Source organism: Ambystoma mexicanum, chromosome 2q (assembly GCF_040938575.1).
Source record: "Ambystoma mexicanum isolate Mex_15411 chromosome 2q, UKY_AmexF1_1, whole genome shotgun sequence".
In the NCBI taxonomy this organism is placed as follows: Eukaryota; Metazoa; Chordata; class Amphibia; order Caudata; family Ambystomatidae; genus Ambystoma; species Ambystoma mexicanum.
Window position 1 is genome coordinate 1,220,037,743 of NC_090924.1, and position 20,723 is coordinate 1,220,058,465.

General features: G+C 46.3%; 1 protein-coding gene across 1 annotated transcript in view; it reads left to right on the top strand.

Moving 5' to 3' along the window:
- Nucleotides 1–16,954, top strand: part of AHR (aryl hydrocarbon receptor) — a 723,464-nt gene extending 706,510 nt beyond the window's left edge. Inside the window, exon 11 of the mRNA XM_069648615.1 lies at nt 14,233–16,954. Within this exon, the coding sequence (XP_069504716.1) occupies nt 14,233–14,388 (156 nt within the window). The 3' untranslated portion in view covers nt 14,389–16,954. The remainder of the gene's footprint in view (nt 1–14,232) is intronic.
- Nucleotides 16,955–20,723: the final 3,769 nt, after the last annotated feature.

A 20,723-nucleotide genomic window follows, 5' to 3' on the forward strand; every position in this document is an offset into this window, starting at 1 on the left:
ACTGTAGCCCTGCGTTGCAACTGCTGGTTGTTTGTTTTTGAACATGATTTTACCGCTGATGTATTTTATGTTCGGTTTTAAAGTCTGCTATATGTGACAGGGCTCCATTACCTGTCATGCTGTGTGCTGCCAAAATGTAAATAAAGGTTTAAAAAAAAGCAATGTAACATTGCTTAGTAGGATGAATTTAGGAGGAGTTATCAGTTAAAGACTATCCAATAGTAGTAGCCTTCACCTATAGAATGTATAAGCATTATATCTTACTAACCAATGTGACAAATGAATAAGAGTGCTTTCTTATCACTAACCATGACACCAGCTATGACGTGTTTTTCGTTTAAAAGCTTGTGTTTTATATAATAAGGATTGAGAATGCTTTTTTGTGTTTTCCCGGCTGTTCATGTTTGAATAAAGCTGGGTGTTCCTTTGCACTTGTAGTTACTCAGTTTTCTTGAGTGTGTTTTGTTATTGATTATCGATTGGGACCACCTTAACAAATGATTCAGCATTAAGCTTCCCCCGGATCATGCCGCCTTATCAGGAACCATTGCAGGGTCTTGAAGTGGTTTTTAAGGTAAACCGTTAAGTCGTCAGCATATAAGGATTAAAACAAAATGATCCAGTTAATATTTAATTCGGGTTTGGGCATGATACTCTCAAAGTCAGCATGCCAAACCTTCCATGGCCATCATGAACAATAAGGGGGCCAGAAAACATCCCTGTGAGATATTTCTAGTGCGCCTAAGCAGTGGAGATGTAAAATCATTTATAATGACTCTTGTAAAGCATTCAGGATGTACTGTTAAACCTCTGCTTCAGTTTTGGTGCACATTGCAGTTTACTGAGTCTGGATGCAAATAAGAAAGCTAATAGATATTGATGTAAATCTGCCCAGATTTTGAACAACTACAGAGATGTTGACTGTGGGACTATCAGCAAATATAACTCTATTTTGCTCATTGTTTTATAGTACATATTTATATTTAAAATATCAGAACACTGATTTATTTACCCATTTATATTACTCATCTAGGTTATGTCCCTTGAATCCATGATTCGCTCCTTCCCAAGGGAGCTTCCTGTGTTGTCCCTACTTCCTACCCTGGGGAGTGGCCCTTCTGTGAACTAGGTTACAATTTGCAATGGCCCTGCCATTAGGTACTTCTCTCTTTTCCTTTTCTGTGCTTTTGTGGTTCCTCGAGAAGCTGACTTCTTTGTCTCTGTTCGTGGTATAACTTCTAAAATGCTGCCGAACTGTGTAGACCCCTTGAGGCTTAGCCACCAATTGTTCACAATGCATCTTTGGATTCGGTGGCTGAGTACTGGGGAGTGCTCTTAGTTCCTCAGAATGGATGTGTGGGATCGAGTTCCCGGGCTTTTTGGAAAGGGGGACCGTGGTACACAGTGATGATGATTCCCGGTTATTGCACCCCTCCCGCTGGTCTTGGCTTGGGACTTGTCTGGTCGTGTGAGTTCCGAAAACCAAGTGTGTAGATTTCCTGCAAAAATTTCCGCAATTTGGTCATGCGGATTGACATTATGGAACTATTAGTTGTTAAGTTGCCAATTGCTTCTTTAAGCTCTGTCACAGTTAGCAGATGGTTAAAATTTCCTGGTTACTATTTTCCAGCCACAGCATGGCCGCATCATCCAAGTATGCTTGTAGATCGGAGGTAGGTGCCACAGATGTGGCTGTGTATAATTCACTTGAAAAATGAGCAAACCCATAATTTATTATGGTAAATATGCAGTATATGGTGTGAGTCTCTTATCTTTAAAATATGTCCCCTACCCTACTCCCGTCAAAGTTTCCATGCCAGTGTTCTACTGAGCCTATTAGACTGCATGTTTCCTTGAATCAGGCCTGCCATGTTTCCACTCTTACTCCTGCCAGGCTAGATTATTATGTCATTCATCTACCTGAGCCTTAATGTCCACTAGTAGGGAATCGTTCTTAGTAGTGGAGTGTTGTTTTTCAAGAATAATAATAAGAGAGTTCTCAATAATCTCCATCTCACAATTTAAATCTCTTGACATACCCACCTCCAGCCACCTGAAGTAAACCTTAATGGCATCCTAAAATGTGTGATAGTCAGTCACAGAGACTTTGCTAGTTTCAAAGAACTTTTCTATATCTGATTAAATAGCACCATCATGTTAACACACTATGGGGCTGATTCATGGAATTTTTGTGCCGAAAAACACTGATTTGTGTGCCATTCTGGCTGCAAATCCCCATTTGTTAAACAGGGAATTGCAGACAGAATGGTGCACAAATCTCTGTTTTTCGGCGCAAATAATTCCATGAATTAGCCCCTATATGTCTATCAAAACAGGAGAATGATCTGAGATAGTGATCAGGTGTATGGAACAGATGAGCAATTTTGCACAAAGAGAGGAGGATATAAGCCAGTCGTTTAGTTTAAGTGTAATGAACCGGGGAATACTATGTGTGATGTCTTTCAGCTTTGGGTACATGACACCATGCATCTACTATCCTATGGAAATCAAGCATCCTTCTAAGCATTTTGGCAGACGCGGTTGGGGCGCTATATGTGACAGTTGATCTATCTAGGCTGCAACGTTAAAATTGCCCCCGATGAGTATATGTTAGGTTCAAAGGATGGGTAGCATTAGCATGTTATTTAAAAAAATAAAAATCTTGAGTCATCCTATTTCGGGGTATATATATCCACTATTGTGATCTGGATCTCCCTTAGCCTGCCGTGTACCACTATGTATCGCCCCTCCGGATCTGAAGATGTTCAGTTCAATATAAAAGGTACACTCCTTTTTATCAAAATGAGGACAACCCTGGAATAGTGTATGCAGGATTCATGTCATCAATTCAGTCTGTATTCTGTACCAATGGATGCATGTCAAGAGTGTTTCTTGCCAGACGTGCAAGTTAATACCCAGTCTATTACAGCAGGCAAGCATCTTCCTTGTCCAGGTGGCACATTTAATTGAGGGCCCAATCATAAATAGTTGTATGTAAATATCTTGTTGCAGCAATTGTAAAATGCTCTTGTCTCATTAAACAAACACAAACTTTCCCCACACCTGCACCCTAACTGAAAACAGACCATGGAATGTCATCTGACAGACCATCGAACACTAAACTGTGAAAATCTAAATGCAAAATTAAAGTACACTGAAGCCCTACTGTTGTGATGATGCAAAATAATAAGAATAGAAGGTCCTCTCTCATTAACAACAGTAGCCAAAATGGGCCAGGGGGCATAGCACAATGTATTTTATGGGTTGTGTGCACCATATGAGAAGAAACATCTCAGGATAGCCAGGGTATTGAAGCTGAAGCTATTCCAATTGGAAAAGGGCCTGTATGAATCCATGGTCCTAAAAATGCTGCACTTCTTGCATTGGAAAAATGTCTCTTACTTTGATAAAGTACCTTTAACTTGGATGGGAATAGCATCTGGTGTTGGATCCCTTTGTGTTGCAGTGCTGTTTTAACTCCCATGAATTCTTTCTATGCTGCTTGCACTGTGGGACTGACATTTGTGTATATCTGGAGTGTGACATTTTCATTTCATCATATTTCACTGACATATCTATCTGCCATTAATATTATATGGCAGTCCCTGTAATAAGAAATCCTAGTAATGATTGGCCGTGGTGGTTGTCTCAACTCCAGTGACAGCCCTATGATCCAACTCAGTAACTCTGCTGCAGATTTGTTACATTCTATGTTAACGGTCCACTACCTTAGTTGACATTATGCCCGGCTTCTGGTCCATCACTGCTATTGAACCATTCAACTCCTGCAGCAGGGTCTTCAACTCAGCATCCTGATGAAAAGGGTCCAGTGTGTTCCGTCAGATGTCCAACATTACATCTGCCTTTTCTGTGTAGTCATCAAGCTATGTGGAAGATCACAGACCTGAATTAGTTGGTGAATAATGGAATAAATAATACCTATGTTGAAAGAATCAAAAGAGGGTAGTTTTAAAAAAAAATTCAGAGAAAAATATCGTAATGCCACCATTCCCAGGGTCGTAATCCTACTTTCTCCAATCCTTACTGGTATTATTTGTCTTTATTTCCTAGCAGACTGGTTAGCTGCAAATCCTTTTCCCCTATTGGTTGGTGCTGGATGAAACGTACTCACCATGAACTGAACGGCACATGTGTACCCAAACCACTGACTTTGTTATTCAAACTGTGGGCATGCCCAGGTGGGGTGCGGTTTCATAGACAGTTTGGCATACATCCCCCAGTTCAATATCAAATCCTGGCTTGGGCTTCAGCTGCTTTTAATGCAGTGAGGCAGCCCAGTCACTGATAGCCCTCGCCACACATGCTCCTGCATTAGCAGCGAGTGTGTGTGGCCTAATACAGAAATAAACACAGCCTGAAAGCATGTTTTAACACCTTCCAGGCTGCATTTATTGTTTTTGAGGGTGCAGGGATCTTCACCAGCCAGGAGCTGTTTTCCTCCAAAAGACCATTATTTTTATTGACTCCTTCTCAGGCAATGGTTGAAGCTGCATGGAATGGCATAGCCCTCTCCACGTTCTAAAAATGAGGGTGGGGTGGGTTAGTCGGTATGGAACAGGATAATGGCTCGGATGTGGCCAGTTTGGTGGCCAGCTCAGGTTTGCAATAGAAGTGAGAGTCCAGAGAAGAAGGAAAATTGGCCTATGCCTGGGTTGCCATGAAGTTGGTAGAGCGGTATCCAACAGTCTAGCATACACAGCTTAGGATGCTATTGTTTCAACTTGTTTTCAGATTTAAACAAAGCTATAATTAGCCCATAGCCAGACTCACCTTGCATGTGTACTAGCCAGTTATTCCTATCCCTAAAGCGGATAGCATGGTTTATCTGTTACCCGGACGAGTATCTGGTCCTAGCTACAGTTCTCTCCAGTGCCATCTGTATTTCGGGTCTCCCTTGAGGTAAGTTCCTCACTCTCAGGCAAGGTTCAAGCAGTGTGGAATGGGTGACTGTATACCTTGTCATCCCATAAGCGTCCTATGTGTTTCTGTTCTGTGCACAGGTTCTATTATTGCAGTCATGATGAGGCCCATCGGGCACTGCAGCTGCAAAGCAAGGCTTTTGGTCCTCTCCTCTCCAGCAACACTCCACCCCACAGCGGTAGCAGTCAGACACTCAGGCCGGACCCCAAGCTCTAACCCACAGACTGGGACAGCTGGGAAAGTTTTGCTCGAACCACAGTCCTCTCCAGAGATCGAGTCCATGAAAGCCTTTTCCACTGCCACCTGCCCTGCACTTCCTCATCCTCGGCACACAACAGGAAGTCACTGCATTGGTTAAAGGGGTTTCAAGTCCACCGGGAGCCTCCTCCTTGGGGAGTTCCAGCAAGAGGCAACTCAGAAGATAGATGTTGTCATGAGAACCTCCTCTGGTGCTGTTCAGGGCCCCCACTCCTTCCGTAAGAACGGTGGATACAAGGATTTGAGAGAGTAGAGCACTGAAACTAGGAGCCCAACATGAATGTGGCCCTCTAGCACACACCAGACCACATTTATATGGGTCATTATCAAATCTCTCACTCGGATGAATTACACTCTATTTGGAAGTTGTTAGAATTCCCATTATGTCAGGACAATAGAAATAGGGAGGTAGTGGGTCCAAAGAATCTGAGGACTTTGGGCCTCATTACACGTTAGGCGGTAAGGGTTTACCAGTACCGGTAAGGGCACCGGTACTGCTAAACCCTTACCGCCTTACTATGAGTTCCCTTTGCGGGACCCGACTTTAACGGCTGGTTTTACCAGCTGTTAAAGTAGGGTGCCGCAAAGGGACCTTGGAGCTAATTACGGTACCGCAATTTGTGGTACCGTAATTAGCGCCTTCCCCATTCCCATTATGCCCTATGGGGGCAAAAATGGGAATGGGGAAGTGCCTTAGTGAATGGGGAATTACCGCCCCCGTTCACCTTGGAGTAGGGCGGTATTAGCGCCATGGTTACCGCCTACCGAGGCACCATGGCTACCCCTTATCGCATTCTGGGTCTGGGTTCCCGAAATAGGTACTTACCGGGTCATTCCAACCTTGGAGGACCCAGTAAGTCCCCATCCGGGATCCCTTCCCCATTCCCATTCGAGAAAGGGACCTGCTAAGGGAACTCGGAATAGGGTGGTAAGGGATTACCGGCACCGTGTATTACCGGTGCCGGTAATCCCTTACCACCTACCTCGTAATGAGGCCCATGATGGTGTCATTCTGCCTACCCAGCAAAGAGAGGTGGGGATATAGTGGATTGACGCCCACTTATGATTCAGTTGTTTGAGTGGGTTAAGAAAATGTACCTTTTGGTAAGTTCTAGTTTTGTTATATTTGAGATGATGATTCAAACAACTCGTCTCTGTGTCCTATGGTGGATTGTTTCCAGAACAGCTGACATGAAGCACTCCTGCTTACGTGTTTCTAGATGGCAAAAATACACTTGTGACAGGGCTTACTATGAAATGGTCTGCTTCTTCAAATGGGTACTGTGACATCATCACGTTGTCTGTATTTTATGACTCATTCCACCCAACTTGGCCTACGACATGTAAGTAGCAACTATTGCTGAACCACCATTAGTCCTTGTTTGGTGGATGGGTTCTGATATACTTTGGCAAAGACAAGTGTATAAAACCCTTGTCCCAGTGACTTGACTACAATTTGCATTTACCCACTTTATTCCAAAACTGATGTGTGTGAAAAAAAACAACAGTAGATTGTAGAGCATGATGGGTAAATCCCTAAAAGTAATGCTGAATTCTAAAGAAAACAAAACACATACCTTTCATTAGAAATCGTAAGTATAAATTGACTTGACATGATTGCAATATTAAGTCTGAAATGTTTCGTATTTTGCCTATTACGTTTACTGTACAATTATATAAACTTCAAACCATTGGCTCATATTCACACACACATCGCGTGACAGGTCGTACTCTGAATGGTATAATTAATTACATAATTGAAGGAATTGCTTATGACTGTACAACCCCCTACTTATATCCTCTGTTTGTAGATTTTAAGTTGTAGCACTCTTGAACATGCAAGCAACAATGCCTTCTGCTCTCCTATTTGCCACCGTCCAACCCTTACAGTATGACCTCATGCTGTTCCCTCCACTCTATCTTTAGTCTCCCCTTCTGAGGCTCACACCCTCTCCTGCTTCTCCTATCCATTGCAGCTCCTCTTCTACACCAGCACCCTTACCTGTAAACCCCTTAGTGTGCTTGCCAGGTTTGCAATATATATCCCATTCATGCATGCATACATAATATTACAGATGTAGTTTAAAATGGTGTCACATGGCATCAACAACTATATATCCTATTATATTACTTATGGTTTCACACATGTACCCCCCAATTCCATACTTAATTACATCACTGATAACTTCACATCACTATATCTGGTTTCTCTTGTTGCCTTTTTTTGACAAGTTTAATCTCACTCGTTCACAACCCTTCCCAATTTCTCATGTGTTGCTTGGAGCACTCATTATTCCTTAATGAGACAGTCGAGAGCAATATCTATATAGGTGTAAAACAAGAGGGACGGTTTGATGACCAATGGGACCAGGGGGAAAAACCTGACGAAAGTAAAGTGATCTGGGTATGAGCTATTGCTTCCCAGAATATGTGTAGACGTTGAGGAATTGTCTGATAAGTGCATATGGTTAGAATTACTTTTTGATGGTGCACCTAGATTAGCTATATCTATAGATAGCCTACGCAAACTTGCATTGTGTGCATAGCTCATCTATGGTGGTGCAAATGAGAAGCCTGGTGGACGGAGCATTTTAAGACTGATATCTGCAGTGCACATTCATGTCAAGAAGATGTGTTTAAAGGTAAAATACATCCAAGAACATGATTAGAAAAGACATCTCTCCAGCATGGGGTCTGGCATGGATTCACATGCTCATGAATATTCCCCGTCGTCAGGCTGGGAATCCTCAGTAAAGAAAAAATCAGTTTCAGTTTTGTTTCTGAACTGTCTTTATACTAGTAACCAATCACTGGTGTCTGGGTCATACTGCCCCCAGCCAATGACTGCCCTCTACCTAAGCCCCTCCTCTGGCAGCCATCTTCAGATTTTTACCGCACGTTCAAGTGTTGGGAATCCTCGTGCTATAGCTCTCGAGCTTTTACTGTGTTTTGCGATTTTTCAAAGAGTTTAACCTCATTTTTTTGGTTAATCGAGCCTCAAGCTCCACTGTTTCTACTTCCGATCAACGGGGACCCGTTTCGGAATTTTCTACGCACCTCAAGGGTGAAGTTTTCGTCGAGCTACGCTTCTTGGAGGATTCCAGAAGACCTTGAGGACTACCCCATGGACATGGCCCAGGACAAAGGTAGCTCGACGCTCGGATCCAAGCTGTTCAGGAACTGTCCTGGATTCGGATTGCAGAATGTGTTCAAGGAGGACGAGCATTCTAGATGACTCTACTGCCTTCACAAAGAAAAAACGCACATGGAAAAGGACTGTGCGTTTTGCAAGAACATGTCGGAGAGGACCATGAGGGATCAGCGGATCCGCCTCACCAACTGGCTGCAAGGGAAGAGCCCAGTGGTAGGTGAGAAGAAGAAGAGGTCCGAGCGGTCTTCAAAGTCCTTTGAGGGGGCTCCGGTGACAGGGGCCCAACAGAAGGCTAAGCACCGCGAGTCCGCGGGCACCGGGAGCGCCGAACGGTCAGGCTCCTCAGCTGCCAGGCAGGGCGCGCTTTCACCGACACCATCAACCACGAGCCAACACTCTGGCTCTGGGAAGAGAAAATCGGAGAACCTGGGTAAGCTTCTGGAGAAGCCCTGGTCGATCCCGACAGAAGTAGCCGAGGGGGAGCAAGGCAGTGACCCCCCCCCAAGCTGAAGGCCTCAAGCACGCCCAAAGTCGTGAAGGCCTTGATTCACCCAGCTAAGGCCTCTATCGAGGGAGTCATGGCGGCCCTGGCGAAGCCTGTGGATGCTCCCCCAGTGGAGGCAACCTCGGGGCCCAGAGTTTCCCTGCCACTGCGGGGGGAATCCTCTTTTCAGCCCATCGATAAGACCCCCATGAGAACCCCAGTGGAAAAAGAGGGGGGAGCCGGTGGCCATCACGGACACGGATACAGCCTCTGAGGAGGAGCTGGCTGGAGTCGTGAAGATCCTCAACAAGAAGTTCGAGGAGTCCGATCTCACTGGAGGGATCCCGACAAGGCAGACGAAGAGAGCGATGGCGGTGCTGACAAGGTTCCCGTGGAGGTGGAGGATTCCACTCCTCAACTGTTACACCCATCACAGCCGGTACCCGAGCCACGGGACAACTCGGGAGCCATCTTAATGGCGATCCAGGCCTTATGTACGGAGATAAGGACGAGGTTGCCCTTACCCCCAACGGACGATCCAGCAGAACCTGGCCCGTCGGGGAGCTTCCCAAGCAAGCGGAGGAGAGTTCATCCCCCCCCCGCCCTTCCAAACCTTTGCGGCCCTCACAGCCTTCATCTCCTTCCCCTGATCCTAGGGAGGACATGGGTACAGAGACGGCCACGACGGGAACGGACGACGACGGTGGTGACGACATGATGGGCTTTCCATCACCACCCCTTCGGGCCTCCCCACCCGATGAAATTGGCTCCTTTCGTGTCATGATTGCCATGGCACCGAGCTCTTTGAGCTCTGCCCCGAAGAACAGAAGAAGGAAGGTTTTCTCTATCGACGGCGTGAGGCAAAAAGGAAGATGTTCCTCTTGGTGCCGTTACTTGATGACTTCTGGGACGAGGAGCTGTTGCTCCTGAAGAACCCGTCCACGACCCCTGCCAAGAGAGACCGGTACGAGAGGAAGTACCGGGTCCCGGATTCCGCCCCTCTGTGCCTTAGGGCGCAGCCTACCCCAGATTCGGTCGTCTCGGCGGCGGCCAAGAAGAAGTCGGCGGGGGCTACGGCTTCGACTCCAACCTCCCCCCCGGACAGCGAGGGAAAGAAACTAGATGCCATGGGGCGATGGGTCATCTCGTCTGCAGCGACGACGATTAAAGCGGCCAACGCCCTAGCGATTGTGGCCCGCAATGACAGGACGACAAGAGGGAGGAGGCCCTGGAGATCCTGCAGGAAGGCAAAGTGGCGTCAGACCATGCCATAATGGTGGCCACGAACATTGCTGACACCGGTTTCCGCCAGTTGGGCAACAGTGTTTGTCTTCGACAGCGTGTTTAGCTCAAAGCGACCGATTTCCGCCAGGACGAGCAAACCATAGTTTTGGACATACCCTTCGACAGGAATAACCTGTTTGGCAAGACAGTGGACGAATCACTGCAGGCCATCAAGGCCGACACCGAGACGGCCTGGGCCTTGGGGGTTTTGCAGCAACGATGGCCGCTCTTTCGGAACTCCGGAGGCAAGCAAGGTGCCTCCAAAGTATTTGGCGGCGGCTCCTCGACGTACCGCCAGGCGGCCTGATCATCATCGCAGGAGGCCTACAGAGGACGTGGCAAGTCAGGAGGATCCCGTCGTTGTTGCCAAGGAGGCCAAGGAGTCCAAGGCGGCAATGCTGCCGCCAAGCATGATTGAAGCGGCCGTAGTGTCGGGCCCCCACCTGAGCACCCCAGTGGGAGGCCGGCTGGCGAAGTTCATCAGCATGTGGGAGTCCATCTCCACTGACCGATGGGTGCTGGATGCCCTGGTCCGTGGGCACACTTTCGAGTTTTTAAAGAAGTGCCCCCACATTCCACCCATGGCCAGGAAGGAAAACCACGTACCACAACTGCTGCTGGAAGTAAGGGCGATGCTGAAGAAAGGAGCCATCAAGCTTGTCCCAAAGAGGTTCCGGGGCTCCGGAGTGTACTCTCGATACTTCCTCGTAAGAAAGAAGACCGGCGGTTGGTGACCCATCCTGGACCTTTGTCGTTTAAACAAGTACATCAAGGCCCAGAAGTTCCAGATGGTCACCCTCCAGCACGTGCTGGGGCAGCTGGAGGAAGGCATCTTCCTATCGTCGCTGGACTTGGAGGATGCCTACTTTCACATCCCCATTCTAAAAGGATATCGAAAGTTTCTCAGGTTCGTAGTCCAAGGACGGCGCTACCAATTCAAGGCCCTTCCTTTCGGATTGAAGTTGGCGCCCAGGGTATTCACCAAGTGCCTAGCACCAGTGGCAGCGCAGCTCCGCCTGCAGGGGATCCACGTCTATCCCTACCTGGACGATTGGCTCATCCGAGCAAAGACAAGAAATCTCGCCGTCGGGCACACAGCGAAGACCGTCCAACTGCTCACAGAACTGGGATTCTCCATGAACTTTGCCAAATCCCACATGGTTCCATCGCAGGTCGCACTGTTTCTGGGAGTCAAGCTCGACACTTTAGCACGACTGGCCTCACCATCGGAGGAAAGGACGAAGGCCATCATGGGAAAAGTGCAGCGGCTGTTGACCATGGACGTGGCCAGGGTGAGGTCCATCAAGTCCCTTCTCATCATGATGTCCCCATGCATCTTCCTAGTGCACCTTTGCAGACTGCGGATGCGGCCACTGCAGGAGTTCCTCGATGCCCATTGGATGCAAGCGGCGGCCAGCTTCGAAGACAGGATCTCACTCAACGAGACCTTTTGGCAAGCGATCCGGTGGTGGTGCACCCGCACGCATCTGGCGGCACGTATGTATTTCCAGACCCCAGCACATCAGGAGACGGTATTGACAGACGCCTCCCTGGAGGGATGGGGGGCACACACAGGAAATCTCCACGCAAGAGGCCTTTGGATCCTGAAGGAGAGGTCACTCCACATCAACGTATTGGAGCTCCGGGCGGTGTTCTGGGCCTTCAGGTCATTCCTTCCGTCCCTCAAGGGCAAGGTGGTGAGGATCTTCACCGACAACACCACCACGATGTTCTACATCCAGAAGCAGGGAGGTACCAGATCCCCAGCCCTATCCAAGGAGGTACAGAATCTGTGGCACTGGGCCATCGCCATCGCCGAAGGGATGTTTCTGGTACCCTTACACCTGGCAGAAATAAAGAACACCATTGCCGACTCACTCAGCAGGGAGCTGCACTCATGCCACGAGTGGGAGCTATGACAGGATCAAATGGATCTGCTATTCCAACGATGGGGAAATCCCGAGATCGATTTATTCGTGATGGCGACGAACACCAAGTGTCGGAGTTTCGCCAGCAGGTTTCCCCAGCCATGCCTTCTCATTCCCCTTGGACGGCCTGTTCCTGTATGCGTTCCCACCTTTGCTGTTGCTGCTGCGTCTCATCAACCAACAGACGGTCCCGGTCCAGGATGATCCTTGTCGCACCGGCATGGCCGAGACAGATCTGGTTCCCGGACCTTCTGGACATGTCAGCGTCCCCCCCCAGTCAAACTGCTGATGGACGCATATCTCCTCTCCAGAGAAGGAGGCCCCATCCTCCACCATGACCCAGAGTCGCTGAACTTGCAGGCCTGGCTCCTGCAGCTCTAGAGTTTGGAGAGTACGATATCCCGGCGGACTGCAAGGAGGTGCTTGCAAAGGCCAGGGCGCCCTCGACTCTCAAGTGCTATGGACATAAGTGGAAGATGTTCTCTCTCTAGTGCCGTGCACAGAAGATTAACCCTCTGCGGATTACGGCCCCCCAGGTGCTGCCGTACCTACTGTCGCTGGCCAAGGCTGGGTTAGCGCACGCCTCCATCAAGATACATCTAGCGGCGATCTCCCGCTACACCAGAACTCCAGGACGATCATCTCTGTGGTCCCATCGTCTGGTGAACGAGTTTATGAAAGGATTGTTCCGATCATTCCCACCGGTGAAGGCTCCGGCCCCGGCGTGGGAGCTCAACGTGGTGCTGAGCTGGCTCATGGGGCCGCCATTCGAGCCTCTGCATTCGGCACCGTTGAAGTTCCTCTTGTGGAAGACTGCGTTTCTTGTGGCCATCACCTCCGCACGACGAGTGGGAGAGATCCAGGCCCTCTCCTGTAAACCTCCATACCTGACTTTCCACGAGACGAGGGTAGTGCTGAGGACGCACCCCTCCTTCATGCCCAAGGTGCCATCGGACTTCCATCTCAATGAGCCCTTGGTGTTACCTGTTTTCTTCCTGTCGCCTTCGTCGCCGGCTGAGAGGACTTTGCACTTGCTGGATCTAGCTAGAGCGCTGAAGTTCTACGTCGACCGCACGAAGAGCCTTCGGAAGACATCACAACTGTTTGTGAATTTTGGACCTGTGAACCAAGGTTAGGCCCTCTCGAAGGCTTCCATTTCCAGATGGCTCTCCGGCTGCATCATGCACTGTCACCGGTTGGCAAACCAACCGTTGCCCGGCCGTCCGAGAGCCCACTCGGCCAGTGCGATCGCTGCTACCACAGCGTTCCTGCCTGGCGTACCCCTGCTGGACATCTGCAGGGCTGCTACGTGGAGGTTGACGCACACCTTCACGAGATTCTACTGCGTCGACCGGGATTCCAGGGAGGAGTCCAGGGTCGGCCAGGCAGTGCTGCGCAACCTGTTCACCTGAAGGTGGGCCTGGTGAGGAGGTAAGAGTGCTTAGTGTTGAGTTGATGAAATGCTTAATGTTGAGCCTCGCCACTTCCTGTGATTGCGCATGTGTGTACTGATATGTATTCTTATATTCATGAGCATGTGAATCCATGCCAGACCCCATGCTGGAGAAGGAACAAGTTACTTACCTGTAACTGTTGTTCTCCAGCATGGGTCTGGCATGGATTCACATGCGAACCCTCCCTCCTACCCCTCTGCGGCTCTTCACTTGGTCGTACTGCCACTTTACGTGCTACCAAATCTGAAGATGGCTGCCAGAGAAGGGGTTTAGGTAGAGGGCAGTCATTGGCTGGGGGCAGTATGACCCAGAGACCAGTGATTGGTTACTAGTAGAAAGACAGTTCAGAAACTAAACTGAAACTTTTCTTTACCGAGGATTCCCAGCCTGACGACTCCATGCCAGACCCATGCTGGAGAACAACAGTTACAGGTAAGTAACTTGTTCCATATGTTACTATTGTGTGCAAATAGGATTTGATTCCTAAAGATGTGTGTGGAGGCTAAATAACTGACATGCTATAGGTGATAAAACATATAACTATGTTTTTTTGTGAGTGAGTGGGATCTTGTGTGTGTGTGTGTGTGGTTTGAAGCTGTTTAATTTTAGGTAATATCAGAGTTCTAATAAGTGTTGTCATCAACAATAAACTATGAGCTGTCACCACGAATGCACCATTTTGAAGGTGCGATAACATGGATGGATTCTAACTATATATATATTTTTTTTCAGTTCCAAAATTCTTTCAGTGGTGGAAATATTATCGATTCATATCCAGCTCAGATAAACAATGCAAATAACTCTCAGAATGATGCACTGTTTGAACCTCACCCTCATCGGACTGAGCCTTTAACATATCCAGACCTGGCATCCAGTGGCTTCATGTAAACTAATCCAGCATCTTAAGACTCATATGCAATATTGAGTATTTATTTGTTGGCCTTCGAAGGATTGTGGGAAGCATCAAGACTGTGAATCTTCAAAGTTCTTTTAAAGGAAAAGTTAAAGTGGAATTTGAGTTGGATTGCACTATATTGGATTGTCTATGCAAATCGAAGAACACTTTTGCTGAAAGACAAGTGAATATATTTGAATTATACAGGAGATTGGCAGTTTTGCTACAAAGAATCTGCACTTTGTCATATATTCAGCAGTGGAACACACTATAAGGCACACTTTTGTTTTGATGGGAAAACACGTTTGCATTCTTTCCACTGCTTGACTTTTGAGTGCATATGAAGTTCTCGTTTTATGTCCCCAAGACTAATCTTACTGGGGTTGTAAGAAAGGACAAATCCATGACTGATTACCCAGAAAAGCACTTAACACATAATCCTCTTTTGTTTGTGGTAATAATTTTTTTCTATGTCAATACACACAATTTAACCTGTGCAATGTGTCACTATTAGGATCAGAAATGTGACTGTCTGGCGCTTTTTGTAAAACAATTAACGACTAGTGCAATGGTTTCCTTGATAGCGGTAAGTGCCTCACAAACTTAAACAGCTGCCTATATAACATAAACATTTGATGTTTTGAAACATGTACTGAAGTATGTATTTTTATTTTCAAAAATGTATGCTCTGCCTACCACAACTCTAGGTGGACATTTTCCAGCTGGTAGTGTGGCACATAATCATGTAGCAAGCAGTTTAATGATCATTATCTGTTGATTATAGCTTCTTATGTTAATAGTAGTAGTGGTGGGCTTATCCTCATTGCTCAGTTTGCTTTAAGTTCACACTAGGAATCTACCTGCTATGACCCTGTGTGCTAACAATTTACCCCCCAGACCGCAACCGAAATCATATACAGGATTGTGAATTGTCCATCCATCCCACTCTTGATTTGGTCCACCCTACTAGTTGTACAGTGCTTTGTTCATCCCTAGCTAGGTTTCTTTTATATCCAGTTAAATAGTGAGGCAAGTATGAAGCTGTGGATGCTGGGGCGTTTTCCTGAACATGGAGATTGAACTGGAATGTGGCACACAAGACATGTTCTGCATTTTCGCTAAAAATATGCTCATTTGCAAACTACCTTCAGATGATACAAGATCCTTTTTCAGCTTTGCATAGATTATAGCTTATTCATGTATTTGAAATGTAAATAGACATTTGTGTCTGTATATTGAAATATTATGTTGTACAGTAATGACTGAGTTTATGTCTGCATTATGCTAATGCTTGATAAGTGGACAACTGGTTGTTGGAAGTGAAACAGGGTCAAGCGATTTTTGTGTGTGTGTGTGTGAACAGCGGTGCTGACGCTTTAAATGTACTTGCTCAACAGGGCTGGGTACCTGAACCCATCAGAGAGCAAAATGGAGTCAGGATTTCAGAATGACAAACACAATTTGCACAAAATCCCCTTTCTAGTTCTTTATATCTAAAAATTGTCCTCTACATATGGAGCCCGTTATACGTATGATGGTAACAGTAAAAAGAGGCGATATTTTGAGTAAATCCTACTTTTAAAATACAATCTAATTATGAGTTCAACATACAGAAAGTACTGCATGGGGTATATACATCGAATATGTACCTCATGCAGTTTCTCCGTAACCCACACAGTAAATTGCCAGTGTGCTCCCAACTCATATCTAGATGCAATTTTCAAGACAAGTCATATTTAAAACAAAACGTTTTAATGACAGTTATTCTAATAATCATTGTGTGTGTTTTGGAAACCTGATGCTATTTTACCATACAGCGAGTTCACAAGTCGGACTCTGTTTCTAAGATTTTTATGTTCACAGCATGTGCCTTATCTTGTGTTTATGCTTTTTGTGTTCCATTTTCTATGCAACCCTCTTCAATGTGTCTACAGGGGAGGTGTCTTGCTAGTTAGCTTTGACACTGTGTGGCAATTGTGTTTAGAAAATCTGTACAGAAATGCAAGATTTGCAACAGCAGCATCTTCTAAAAATGTTGAAAGGTGAACATTACTTTTAAATGTTGGAGGCTTTTAGATATACCATTTTTGTGTATATTATATATTGTATATCTCTGAACTGCTGCATTTTAACCCACGTTTCCGGACCGGCACGCCTAATTAAGTTTTTATCCATGCAAAGTAAGATTTCAAAGAAATAATGTCTATACTAATTGGAGTGCAAATCCCTCTTATGAAATGGGTAACTTTGTATTTTTTTTTATCTGAAGGGATGGTTACATTTGTAAAAAGAATACCTATGTCTGATGGAAAATAAATATTTTAAATAAATAATATGAATTTAATGTACTTATAAAATAAATGCCTCTTTTGTTTGCTGTATAATTTATATATGAGTCAAAGTGGAATGACCTGTAAAATAGTAACATTTGTATCAGTTAATTTTTATAACGTTGCCACAGCCGTTTTGCGGCAAAGAGCAACCAAACATTTTAATATTGATTTATCTTATGTGCAGCATTTAGGAAAACCTGAGAAGTGTAATAAAACTTGAATCGTCTGCAAGGTGCTTTTCTGTCTATTTTGAGGAGAAATTAATGATTTATCATAACATGCCAACCGATAGAATTACATAAAAATGAGTGTATGTTAGTTTTTACAATTTATTTTTGATATAAGTTACTTTTGTGTGCACCATGTGCATTTTTTCCTTAAATGCATTTGGTTTTGTTTGTGTTTCTAGCATAAGTGTTTGCTGGAAATATTTCACTTCATACGATAAGTAACAAGTTCAAATTCTCACACATTGCACAACATAAATTCCTATTGTCTGCCTGGAAAATGTGGGCACAGTCCTCCCTTTCTTGCTCACTGCAAGGGTGCAGCAGTTAAGCTCGGACACAGAGGTGACATGTTTTAGGTCATAAGCTTTTATTCAACACAAAAGGAGGGTTGGAAACACACATGCCTGTCCTTGAAGCTTAGAAGGGTTTCCCTGCCTCAGGGAAAACTAATGAAAACATCAGGATGTCAAACAAATCGTCACTGTCATGTCCAAAAACCCTACTACTGAACCCTAACACACTCAACCTGAATCTAATGTGTGTGGATGTTATCTCAACTAAGGTGTTGAAACGTTATTTGCCAACAAAAAGTTCCATAAATCTCGGTTGGTTTTAAGAAATAAGCAAATGTTCTCTTCAAAAAGAAACACGGTTGTAATATCCATGGAATGTCTCCTTTCCCCTGGATTCCACCTTCTTCCACTTAACTAAGTAGGAGGTTGTCTCCTTATTAGGTGGCTTTCTCACAACAGTCTCTCAGATAAAGTTCACCTTAGCCTTTAGTTCTCATCTGTATGCGTGTCTCCGACTCGCCACGCAGTAGTATGCCAGCTTGGCATACTCTCCTGCAAGCATATAAATCTTCTCTCTGTATCTCCTTGGCCCTCAGGGTTCCAGACCCTCTTATCATCTGGTTCTCATGTGGGTGCGGGTCCCAAAACTCTGAATGGTTTACTCTCCTGCCAAGCATACACTTCTATTTCTCTTGTGATTGGGGTTCCAGGCCCTCTTATTCTCGTTATTTCATATTTGGGTACAGTTCCCAGATTTGCAATGCGGCAACAGCACAACTTGCTGTACTCTCCTGCCAAATACATGTACCCTTAGTAAATGTCTTGACACTCTTTAGGGTCACAGTCCCGCTTGTCCTCTGTTTCTCGTGGGGGTGCGCATCCCAGACTTGCATGCTGCTTTCAGGGTCCCTGACCCTTTACCAAATGCTCTCCGTACTTCTCCCCCGGGTTCCCCGGACTTCCGGCTCTTCCCAGTATGCATATGTACCTTTTCTCTTGGTTCACGTCTTCCGAAGAATGGGACCCTCTGCGGTCGGCTCCAACAGCACATGGAGACTTGGTTTTGTCGCTTTGCTGCCTTATACATCATCCTTTGTGTGGTTACACTCCACGTTGTGGTTCTTCTGTCTGGTGGTTGCCTGGAGATGGATTTGCGTACTCGCTCGCATTGTCCCTTCTTCTTGAAGTATCAGCAGCATACCTCAGTTCTCCGTGCTTGCAATCTTCCACTACTCTACAGGGCTGGCAGTGCAGTTCTCGCTGTGGCTGGTCGGCGGCCAGCTTCTCTCGACCTCAGAGGGTAGCTCTCTCCCTGTGTTCTAGCTGACAGGGATTCGAACTGCCACACTTCTCTGATGGATTTCTCTAGTCCAATCAAATATTGTGGAAGACTGGATCGTTCACTCCGATTCTCTAGAGCGGTCTGCATCCTCCTGGACATCTTTTTCTTCACAATGCTTTACTATTCTCTATGTGTAAAAAGCAATAGTGTCCCCTGGTATTTTAGTCAGGTCTGAGGTATTAAGCTGACTGGCTGTACAACAAAATATGTTGGCCCTATTTGAAAATAGGAAAGAAGGGTTGGCGTTTGGTAAATAGGGGGTTTGAGATAACACAGCTATTATACAGTGTTCTCTGTGAATGGCCGTCCCTAATCCCATAAGGGGTTTCCCTCCCCATATGATCCTCCCCCGGTGTACCACCCCCAGGGGGGACTATTGTACTGTGGACGCTCTGCCCAGGCCACTTGAGAAAGGTCTCCAACTAGGGGAGAAGGGATGACATCCACAAATGTGTCACATACTTTTTCCCTTATGATGGTTGCTTCCCTATCTAAAGAAAATGCTGGGGTCTTTGGTGTTTCTTTGGGAAATGCTCTAGACCAGGTGAGAACAATTCCATTTTGTATCTCAGCAATTCGGGTCATTCACTGGTGAAAGAGTGGGATGTTAATGCCTATGACCAGTTGTGTTGGTAGGTTGGGGATCACTGCTACCTTCAACCATATTCCTTCTTCCATGATGGTAACATGAATCTGGGTCTGTGGGTGTTTTCTATAGGGCCATGGATACAACTCAATCTTTCTTCTTTTATCGTTTTCAAACTCTGTGGAAGTAGATCTGATTTTATGGCTGATCACTTATTTCCATTATCCAGATTGTCTCATATTTGCTTGCCTAGAAGGGTGGTGGGGACTCGATATGTGATACGATATGGCATTTATATGATATGGCATTTATAACGTGCCATACACAAGTGTTTCAAGGTGCGACGAGGCAAGGGAGGGGGAACAGAGGGAAGACCGAGACAAAGGGGGTCATTCTGACCATGGCGGTAAGGGGTTAACGGTGACGGAGCCGCCAACCCCTTACTGCCTCATTACAAGTTCTGCTCGCGGGACCCACTAATGACATCTGGTTTAACCAGGCGGCCTTAACGGGTCCCGCAAGCAGCCCAGCATGCTAACAACGGGCCTGTTATTAAAGGGCCCGTTGTTAGCATGCTCCCCATACCCATTGAGCCCTATGGGGGCTCGAATGGGAATTCGGATGTACCGGGTTCAGGGTTCCTTGAATGAGGAATTACCGGGCCCTTCAAGGTCAGAATGGCCTGGTAATTCCTCATTCAAGGAATCCAGACCCGGTACCCGGTAAGGGGGTAGCCATGCCGCTGATAGCGGCATGGTTACCTCCTACCTCGTAATAACGCCGTAAGATCTTACTAGACCAGGTGACATTGAGATTGCGCAAGTGCAGGGGAGGTGGGGAGGTGGGAAGTGGGAAATGAGAGGGGGAGTGCAGTACATAGGATAACAGTAAAAATAAATAGAACAATTAAAAAAAAGTGCGGCCAGCTGTTGGTAAGTGAAAATATCAGGGGTCAAGTGCTAGTAGGGGGCAGTAGGAATACAGAAACAGCCCCGAGTGCAAGGGTTGTCAGGCGGGGCAGTGCAGGTGTGCAACTGGTGGGGAGGGGACCTGGGCCACAGATCAGAGGGTAGCCAGTGCAGTTTCTGTTTCAGCCAAGGGATCAGCAGGAGAGAGGAAGAAAGAAAGCAGAAACAAAGAGGAAGGTCTTGAGGTGCTTCTGGAACCAGAGATGGTTCCCCTCAAGTTTCAGAGAGGCAAGGAGGCTGTTCCAGATGGAGGCCCCAGCCGAAGATAGAGATCTACCACCAACTCGTTGCATGGAGAAGCGACTGACCCTGAGGGAGTTGAAGGCAGATGAGCGAAGAGCTCTAGAAGGAAGATATTTAGGAAGAGAGATTTGAGGCCCCATGGCCCAGAAGGACTTATGGACAATGCAGATGGTTTTCAACAAAATTCTCTCTGCCACTGAGAGCCAGTGCAGAGATTTAAGTCCTGGAAAGATACGATGCCTGGGCTTGAGGCCAAGGACAAGTCTCACAGTCCTGTTTTGGATCAGGTGCAGAGGGCAGAGAGTAAGAGCAGGCAGATTTAGACAGAGTCTG